General features: G+C 40.3%; 1 protein-coding gene across 1 annotated transcript; it reads right to left on the bottom strand.

Moving 5' to 3' along the window:
* Nucleotides 1-85: 85 nt before the first annotated feature.
* On the bottom strand, nucleotides 86-8,327 carry LOC146520216 (GTPase IMAP family member 8). Its single transcript, XM_085156848.1, has 7 exons — nucleotides 8,259-8,327; nucleotides 7,898-7,935; nucleotides 6,729-7,451; nucleotides 1,865-2,579; nucleotides 1,669-1,790; nucleotides 910-1,570; nucleotides 86-818 (listed from the first exon to the last, which is right to left on the bottom strand). The coding sequence occupies exons 4-7, from the start codon at nucleotides 2,298-2,300 to the stop codon at nucleotides 634-636; spliced, it is 1,404 nt and encodes a 467-aa protein (XP_085012974.1). The 5' UTR covers nucleotides 2,301-2,579; nucleotides 6,729-7,451; nucleotides 7,898-7,935; nucleotides 8,259-8,327; the 3' UTR covers nucleotides 86-633.
* Between the last annotated feature and the right edge of the window lie 2,114 nt (nucleotides 8,328-10,441).

Here is a 10,441-nt window from a genome sequence, read left to right as displayed (position 1 = left end):
TATCTTTAAAATATGTTTATCAAAATGTGTAATTCTAATGATTATTTAAACATAATTTTATGCAGTAAAATATATGGAAATTAAATCAGGGCATTAACAGATGGAACTAAGTTTTTTACACTGCAGCATTTTGCTGTAATTACTTTTCTTAGAGTGAAAGTACTGGGTTGCAAAATTATTACAATAACTTACAATAAAGGTGAAAATTAGGATGCAGTAAATCTGAATTACTATAACTTAGTGTCAAAATCCTCTGAAATGTCTTACAGTCTACATTTCAAAGTTGTTGTTTTTTATCACAAGCAAAATACAGAAAACAGTCAAACATAAAATCTTTATTGAATTCTTAACCCTGAACCATTTAATGTAGAACCAGGGGCAAATCTAAGGTTTGGGCTAGGGTGGCATAAGCCGTTTTGACAACGAGAATCTGCTAACTATATTAAAACCAACTCAAGGTTGCATAGCTTATTACATAAAAAAATAACCCATTTTTAAAAAATCAGGATCTACTCTTAGTACCTCTGTTTCAATCCTGTTTTTTTAGTTTGCTTAGCAAGTTCCTGCATTTGAGTTTTTATAGAGTTTTTCTTCTAATGAATAACTATCTTGTCCGTTGTGGGAACTTGCTGCTTAATCATTTTCATCAGGCAGAGGACTTTCATCCACATGACTGGCTGAGGCGCTCATGCTGCCAATCCCCGAGGTGACATCAGAGTTTCCAGCTCTGGTCTTCAGCCATTCAGACACTTTGGCACGTGCTCTTTGATTCCAAAGTTCTGACATGTTCCCAAACTCGGAGGGAGCGTCTCCGCTCACTGAAACAGAAATTGAATGCTATTTGATATCATACCCACAAGTAAAAATACAAAACAAATTCAGAGTTTTCTCTAATTAATATCAACTCACTGCTTGGAATGAAAACTCCATCCAAGCTGGCTCTTCGCTTCACAAATGGTTGTGTTGGCTCTTCTGGTTCATTTGCAAAAGCTGTCAACATTCGGTCTATCAGCTCTTGCTCCCTCTTGTTCCACTCTTCTTCTGTCAGCACAGGCTGTTTTTTCCCTTGTTGGCTTTCAGCAGTGAAGCATTGTCCCTTGTTCCGTGTGATCAAATCAATTATTTTTTGGAAGAGCAGTCTGACAGGAAAATGATAACCCAAACCATGGCAGTTGAGGACATGGTATCTGTACCCACACTTTTCCACCAGCCACTGGAGGCTTTTCCCCTCTCCTGCAATGTGCTCCTCAATGAGTCTGTCATTCAGCCAGTCTCCCCAGGTGAACAACACCATGCAATGTCTCCACACTCTCTCTCCAAAGGGCATCAAAAGCTCAACCAGTGCTTTGTGGTCTTCCTCTGTGAATGCTTTGGAAATGGGAACAACCAAGAGAAAAACATGAGGGCCTGGAGCGCACATGGAGACACTGCGGAGAACTTCTTCTTTTAGCCAGACAGGAGCCGTCGTGTCTGCAGGCCAGCCTGGAGTCTCAACGACAGCAACATTTATCCTACCAAAATATCCTTCATGCTTTACACACTTTTCTGTTCTTCTCTGGTCCTCGAATTCCTGCACAATTTTTTTAAATTTAACAATTGTTCTGATAAATTAAATTAAATCGTATCCTTTCTATATCACATTTCAATTCAGGCAGCATATTGGGTTACCTTTTTCAACAAACTTCTCTCAAATATTGTTTTGAAAAAGATTTTGTTTCCTGCCATACTCTTCCCAGATTCCTCTCTGCCAAGCAGTACAATCCTCAGGTCAGTGATTGTCAGCCTCTCTCCTGTAAAAAAGTAAAGTTTAAACTGAAAGAGTGACTAAAATAATGCCATAATTATTTGGTGATTTCTTGATTACCTTCAAATAACTTTCCCAGTATTCTTGATTGTCTTTTAGTGGTCTTTCTGATCCTTCTAGCTAATTTTCCTTCAGCCTCTTTTCTGGCCTCCAGCTGTGCCTCACAATCTGGGTCAACTTTATAATGTGAGTCTTCATTTCCTGCCCACATCTCTTCAATCTTCTCCAGGAGATCTTGTACCTGCATCTCATCATTATCCTTCATGTTGTCCAGGACGTGGTACCTGTTCCCACACTGCTTCATCAGCCACTGCAGACCTTCCTCACTCTCTATACGTTCTTCCACAGTCTTCACTCCCAGCCAATCACCTCTAGTGAACAGAACAATGGTGTGCTTCCAGACATCATCCCTAAACATACTCATGTGCTCCTGGACTGCTCTATGATAGGATGTATTAAATGCAGATGCCAGGCCTACCACGAGGAGCACTTGCATGGGGTCCTGGAGTGCACATGTACACACTGTTCTCTATTTCATGTTTATCTGTCTCAGAGGTGTCCTGAAGGGTGTGGTTGTAGAACCAGCCAGGAGAATCCACCACTGCGAGTGTCCTTTCTCCCAGAATGCCGTGATTAATTTCACAGGACATCGTTGTTCTTCTGTGATGAACAGCAAAAGCCTTTTTCCTCAGAATGGTGTTTCCAGCCGAGCTCTTAGCTGACCACTGAGCACCAACCATCACTAGTCTTAAATGTGCTGGTGGGGTCTTACCACCTGCAGAAGCAAAACTAATCAAGAATCAGGCATATAGTTTCATGCATTCAAATCATGATATATATATATATTAGGGGTGCAACAATACTCGTATTGATATTGAACTGTTCGATACAGTGCTTTCGGTTCGGTATCCAACAATACAAAATTTTTAATTTATTTTATCAACTTTTCTTCTGACGGTGCTGTCTGTGTCGAGCGCTCAGTGGATCTGCGCTCGACAGTGCAGCCTAGGCGGAGTAGTCGAACGCAGATTCACTGAGCGCAGGGCAAGCTAGCGAGAAGGAAGTTAAGCTCTCCTTGCAACATGGCAAATTAAACCTCCCCCACCCTCATTCAGATCTGGCGTTTGGAACTATTTTGGTTTTCATGTTAAGTATGACCCTGAAGGTAAGTGTGTCATGGACAAAAGTAAAACAGTATGTTGGATGTGCCACGCAATGCTCAATTACATTGGTGGGAACTAGTGTGTTAGCGCAGTTAGCTCGTTGACGTGTTGGCCGTCCAGCCCCACATGGGGCGATCTGCAGTAGCTCGTTAACAGAGATTTGCCGTGTTGTGGCGTTAACCTCATTTCAACAAGATTAACGCTGACAGCACTAGTGGGAACACAATGAATATGACTGCACATTTACTCCGACATCATCCTAGTGCAAAGACAAGTGGAAGCAGACAAAAACAACAAGCACGCATGCTACAAACTTTACCCTTTAGACAGCCGTTAGCACATGATTCTCCTTATGGGGACCTGATATGTTTAATATGCTGCTGAGAATATAGCCCAGAAGAAGCTTATAGTATAGCTTTTATTTTGGAAAGAGCCATTTCTCTGTAATAAAATCTTTTCCAAAGATGAGTGATTTCTCGATCAGATGGATTTGTTTAGATTTTTTATTACTTTGTTGTTTCAGCAACATTAAATTTAAAAACTGTACTTTTGAGTTAAAGTATACATTTATAATTTTAATAAATGACAAATTAAAAAGGCATGAACATTTTTTTTTGTATCGAAAAAATATCGAACCGTGACACCAAAGTATCAAACTGAACCGAACCGTGAATTTTGTGTATTGTTGTACCCCTAATATATATATATATATATGTATATATATATATATATATATATATATATACCATCACCAAAACCAACCAGCTGATCTATCTTGGATAAAACTTGACCAGCAACAAAGAAGCAGTGGGACTAGGCGCCAAGATCAAGGCAGCAGGAAGGGAAGGCCAACTATCAGAGCTGCAGAAAGGAGTTATGAAGAAAGGGATGTACCTGACTTCATGCCTAAGGCCTTGGAAACTGCCAAGCAATTACTCATAGTCCTGGCTAGTGACTTGAAGAGGTATACCAGAGGGATATAAACCAGTTGTACTCCACTGAACCATCCAAGTTGTACTCTCAGTAGCAGGGGAACAATATTGGAACAGCAGCTCCACCGAGGCTGGAGAGCAATACTAGAAGAAAATCTTGGAGAAGGACACAACACATAACAGCTATGCTCAGTGGCTAGTGGAGCTAAGAGCAGACCACAGCAACCTTCTTGAACAGGATCGGGTAACCATCACAGTAGGAGACACCCAAGAAAGGATCTCCAGTATAAAGAGTTGGACAGTGCCAGGCCCTGACATGATTCGTGCCTACTGGTTAAAGAAGCTAACTACACTCCACGAGCATCTGGCAGCACAAATGAACTGGCTGCTAATAAATGAATCATATCTAGAATGGCTAACTAAAAGCCAGACAGTCCTGATGCCCAAGGATCCCCAGAAAGGACAGGTCCCATCCAACTACCGGGCTTGACTGTAAGACCAGACTAATCAACTTGTGAACCGCCTGATTTCACTACAAGAAAGCAGGAAGCACACGACAGACACAGAGACACAGACTAGACACTGAACAGAGGGAACGCTGAGTACAGAGACGCGACTGACTGGGGAACAAGAGGACAAACACAAGGACAGAACTAAACCTACATGAAACATGTATAATAATGTTGAGTGTATTTTAGTGTTGCATGCTTTTATTCTATTTATTGGGACTGCTCCCGGAGAGACTCCGCCCCCTTGCTTCCCCAATTAGATACACCTGGAGGTCATAGGGGGCAGGAATCAATCGGGCCTCCCTTGTTGGCAGCGGCCAATAAGAGGATCTGGCAGGTCAGAGAAGGGGACGTGTGTGGCTGGACGCAGGGCAGCAGGAAAACCATGGAATACAGCGGTGGCGCAGCCACAAGAAGTGGTTGTGTGGGAGGACACCGCCAAAGGTAGCGTGAGCCACGGAGCGGCAAGGTGCGACTGCAGTAGAAGGAGAGCGGGCCTTCAGTCAGTGGATGGCAGCCTCTTCCTCTCTTAAGTGAACGCTTAAGGCAGGGAGCAGCGGCGGGCGGAGTTTGGAGCTCTGCCCTTCCTGGACAAGTACTGACTATTAAGATTTATATAATACCCCGGGAAATTAAGGATAAGGATAAGAAAAGTGACTGCCGCTGCTCTCCTGTGCCTAGCGGAACCTCGAGTGGAGCAGCGAGGAGGCGACTGAGGACGTGGTCGGCCAGGCTCCCACTGGTGGAATCGGCAGATTCTTCACAGCCAGGAAGTGTGGCGGAGCCTGATCAGGAACTTTGGGACTTAGCTCAGGGACTGAGCATCATCATATTTTTATTATGCTGAGGTTTATGTTTTTATTTTTTTCTCTCCCCTAATCAGGGTATTTTTAGTGTTGTAAATAAAGTGTATTTATCTTTTGACTATTTTAACCGGGTAATACGTTTTCTGTTTCCGCGATCACCCCCTGCTGCTCTTCCTATTATTGAAGGGGTTCCCTTCTACACTTGTGACATAAGCACTAGAAATCTCAAACCCAGGAGAACAGGAGAGCTAGAAGTACAAAACTGCAACCCAAAACACAACTGCCATAAAATGTGATAATATCAAAATAAAAGTACAAAAACTCAAAACACTGGGTCACCGACCGAGGACCATGACACATTGCCGTATACATGGATCTTGGAATGCCTAGAATTGTCCAAGATTAAAAGGACCCTCAGAGCCTTCATCAGAAATTCAATGGGGATGTGGGGAACAACACTAGAGGCCAACTTCAAGCCAACTGCACAAGTTTCCATCAAGTGCGGGATGTGCCAAGGAGATGCTCTGTCCCCATTCGTCATAGTCCTGAATCCTCTCAGTTAAATAGCTGACAAGACTTGCTACACATACCGAATGGAGCAATCATTAGCCACCTCCTCTACTTGGATGACATCAAGCTGTATGCCAAGAGTGAACGAGACATAGATATACTGATCCATACCACTAGGATCTACAGCAATGACATCGGAATGTCATTTGGACTGGAGAAGTCTTGTCAGATGGTAACAAAGAGAAGAAAAATAGTCCAAAAAAAATAGTCAGAGCAGCATTACAGACCTTAAGGATAGCTACAAGTGCCCGGGAATTCCAAAGATAAATAGGAATCATGAAAGCTGCAACCACCAAATACCTAGTGAGAGTAAGGCAAGTCCTGAGGAGTCAGCTGAATGGGAAGAATATGATCTGGGCAATAGGTACCAACAAGATCTGGTACCTACGCTGTCCCAGTGATTAGATATCCAATTGGGATAATAAGCTGGCCAAATAAAAAGATAAAAACTACTGACAACAAGACTTGGAAGCTCCTTAATATGCATGGCGGATTTCACCCAAAATCCAGCACTGTATGCTAAGCAGAAGGAAGGAGGCCAAGAACTAGTGAGAGCAACAAAGTCAGATGTTTTCTCCAAGTTCAAAAGACCCAAGTACACATGGGCAAACTGCCATGGAAGTTTCAATGGAACTGAAACTGGAACCTATGGATCGGACCTTATCTCTATAGGGATTACTTCTGTTTTTAAGTTACAAAGTAGCGACAGACTATGAGTCCCTACATTCAGAAGGCAAATATCTCTAATGAATATCTAAATGTAACTGTAACTAGTAACTGGTATCCATTGCCTTGTCTCATGTGGTGGTACATAAAATATATTGTATGTGTGTATGAATAAAGGGAGAAATATGTCTCATTTTCTTCTGCAATTTACTTTAGAGATTTATTAGTCTTTAATTCAACTTCATTGTGATTTTTTTTTCAGGACCTCTTTGACTCACCTTCAATTAGTGCTCTGAGTTTCCTTCTGTGTGTCTGCACCTCATTGAACCTCTTTGATGCTCTGTCACCTATTGCTTTTATTTCCTCCCTCAGAGTGTTTCCATGAGCACGATCAATGGGATAGTGACGGCCTTCGTTTGCAGCAACCATTGCCTCGATTTTCTCAAAAAGCTTTTCAACTTGACTGCTGTCCTCCCTGTTACTCATACAGAGGACATGTTTTCTGTTTCCACATTGCTCAAGAATCCACTGCATTTCTGACCACATACTGATTTTGAAGTTGATATTTTTTTTATCCCATGGATCTTCAGCAGTGAACAGTACGATGGTGTGATTCAACACATCCTTGTGGAAAAGTTTCAGGTGCTCTTTTAAAGATGATATGAAGATCTGGGGTAAAAAAAAGCTATGATGAAAGACCAGAAGAAAGGCGTGAGGTCCTGGGGGACACAGATGGACGCTGTTCTGGATTTCTATCTGATCCAGCTTTGGGGTGTTTTCTAGTGGATAGTGCCACCACCAGCCTGGAGTATCCACCACAGTGACCCGTCTGCCATGAACCTCCTGCTGCCCCGCCACACTCTGGGCAGTTCTTCTGCTGGTGTCAAAAACATTTTGACCCAGTATGATGTTACCGCTCAGACTCTTATTACTGGGCTCTCCTGTTAATTCTCTGCCACCTATCAGCACGATCCTCAACTCTGGAGAGTCGTGAATGTGCCCTGCAACACAGATGCAGCATTGTTTACATACTGTAAAACTAGAAAAGTGTCTTCATACAGAATTTATGGACACGTTTGTGTAACTGCAAGTACTAGTAAATAAAACTGTAAAAACAATGTGAGTAGATAGCAGTGGTATGTTTGCTTAGCTTGTTGTCCACCAGTTTAAAAGCCAAGATGACAGAGGTGTGAAATAATATGTTTTATACATACAGAATAATCTGTAAATGATATCTCTGTTAAGCACTGAGTACTCTACTGAACACTGTGGAATTTAAGCACAATCAGACATGCGACACTGAGAGTCACTTCCCTGTATGCAAAGACACGGCCAGTAACAACTGAGTCTGATTAAAAATGTGCTTCCTTGTTATGTTAACAAATAAATCAAAACAGTCTTATATTCCATTTCTATATACAGGTTTTATGAACAGAATAATATTTACCAGAGCTGGGAACAGCACGCTCATCAGCCATTGTTTAACTAAAGTGAAACAAAGAACAGGAAAGGCAGAACTCAAAGAACCAGTTTTGATCATCTACAAGCTGTTTTCTTAAGTCTTTTTAAAAGAGAAACACCAAATATTTACTTTAGAAATGTTTTGATATTCTTTTTAAAATCAGTTCAGGCAAACAGTGCTGTGAAGAAGTATTTGCCTCTTCCTCATTTCTTGGTTTTTGTTTTCTTTCCATATTTGTTAAATGTTTCAGATGGTAAAATAAATGTTGATATTAGGCAAAAGTAACCTGGTTAAAGACAACAGTGATTATTTATTTTATTAAGGTAAGAAAGTTGTCCAATCCTACCTGATCCTGTACGACAAAGTGCGAGCCTAGTTCAGTTTCACTAACCACACCCAGGCCTGATTACTGCCATAAGGAAGAGAAACTGTCTGATAAAGTGAAGTAGGCTAAAAGCTCTCAAACAGCACCACATATAATAACACAGCCTAAAGAAATAGCTGAGAAATAAAGTCACTGACATCGATCAGTCTAGAAAGGGTTACAAAGTCAAAAGAGCCATTATCGACAAATGGAGAAGATTTGGAGCATAAAAGTCATAAAAGAAATCAGAACAACATTTAAAGAACTGCAGGCCTCACTCACCTCAGTCAATGTTAAAGTTCATGATTCTACAATAAGAAAAAGACGGTGAAAAATGGCATTCATGGGAGAGCAAAAAGAACACAAAGGTTTGTATCATTCGCCCAAGAAATATATTAAATAAAAAAATATTAAATTAAAATTTTATATATAAAGTAATATTCTGATGAGAAAAAAGATTCATCTTTTGGAAGTCAAACGTGGTGGTGGTAGTGCGATGGTCTGGCGCTTCTTTGCTGCACAAGGTAGAGGCTGCTTGCAGTTTTTAGCAGAGACTTTTACATATCCTTTATTTATCCGGGTAAAAAGTGTCATTGACATAAAAAATGTCTTTTTTTAAAAAAGAAAGATCTGGCCAAGAGGGAAGCAGAAATTGTAAAAATAAATAAATAACAATAAACAGTTTTATAAACATACTTTAAGTGACTAAGAAGGAAACGGTTGAATATAATATAATATAATATAATATAATATAATATAATATAATATAATATAATATAAAATGCAGAATCATAAACATATCTTTATTTCACATATATAGCCCCTTCAAAAATCCTTTTTTTTTTTAAATTGTATTTATACAGCACCAAATCACAAGAGCAGTCACTTCAAGGTGCTTTTTATTTTAAGGCAGACCTTACAATAATACATACAGAGAAACCCCAAAAATCATATGACCCCTATTGGCAAGAACTGGCGACTGGTGGAAAAAAAAAACCCCTCCCTTTTAACAGGAAGAAACCTCCATCAGATCCAGGCTCAGGGAGGGCCTGCTGGGTCTGCTGCGACCGGTTGGGGTGAAAGAAGGAAGACAGAACCAAAAACATGCTGTAGAAGAGATCCAGAGATATATTTGTACTTCCCCAGTCTATGTACACTAACAGGCCAGTTGCCATTTCTTTAATGAGGAGGATGTGGACGTCCTGGAGAGGGAGGAACAGAGGGACAGAGAGTAACACAGTTCATTTACATGAAAGGGGAAAGATATCTAGGCCCCTTAAGTGTACCTCTATCTCCAACTTACAATGCTGTGATTGCGTCCATTCCCCAACTCTCTGAATGGTACTCATGGTCAATCAATGGTACAATCATGAAACTGCCCATTGTTAGACATTGTTAGTTTCACCTATTATGCAAATATACTGTTTAAAAGGTTGGGGAAACCTGCAGTCAACTGAGAGTGAAGAGTTCACTTGGATGAGTATTGAAATGGTTCTTCCACTGAAAAAGTCCAGGAAAACAGGATCAACTTCTAGGTTTGTAATTTTTGTTTATTCTCTTTAGTGACAGGGTTTTAAATCTGTGCTAATATTAGTGTTTTCTTGGAAAAACTTACTGACAGTGGAACAGTAGGCTGTGAAAGTCTGGGTGAATATAGTTATATAAATAAAGGAAGGAAACTTTGAAGTTAATTTGCCTTCTTTTTGTTGTATGGGTAACAGGTTAGAGTGACGCTCAGTCGAGTCTGAAAAGACTGGATAAGCACAAAATATACCAAAGTGAACTGGTTCCTCGTGACTCAATCATTCTTTTCAGGTCATAGAATTGTTTTGCTCTTCCTTATCCAGGTTAAATGAGCTTCAGTAACAGGGTTGCTGATATGTTTTGGGGGAAGAAAAAAAATATTTATTATTCTTCATCTTTAACATATTGATGTGACGACAACATAAGAAAAAACAACTTCTTGATCTATTTTGTATTTTAAATATTTTGGAACCATTTTTTAACAACTAGCTTTAGCTTGTGTCTCTTAATAAGTGTAATTTACAGAAAAAATTATATTTTAATAGTTTTTACGTGGATGGATGATAAAATGTCCTGCAACTTTATTTTGTGAAACGTGAAATGCTCACACTAGAGGGAGCTGTCGTTATTTTACCTCTCCG

This window comes from Neolamprologus multifasciatus, chromosome 4 (assembly GCF_963576455.1).
Source record: "Neolamprologus multifasciatus chromosome 4, fNeoMul1.2, whole genome shotgun sequence".
NCBI lineage: Eukaryota > Metazoa > Chordata > Actinopteri > Cichliformes > Cichlidae > Neolamprologus > Neolamprologus multifasciatus.
The sequence above is the reverse complement of the archived record's forward strand: the minus strand, read 5'-3'. Positions and strand labels throughout refer to the sequence as shown.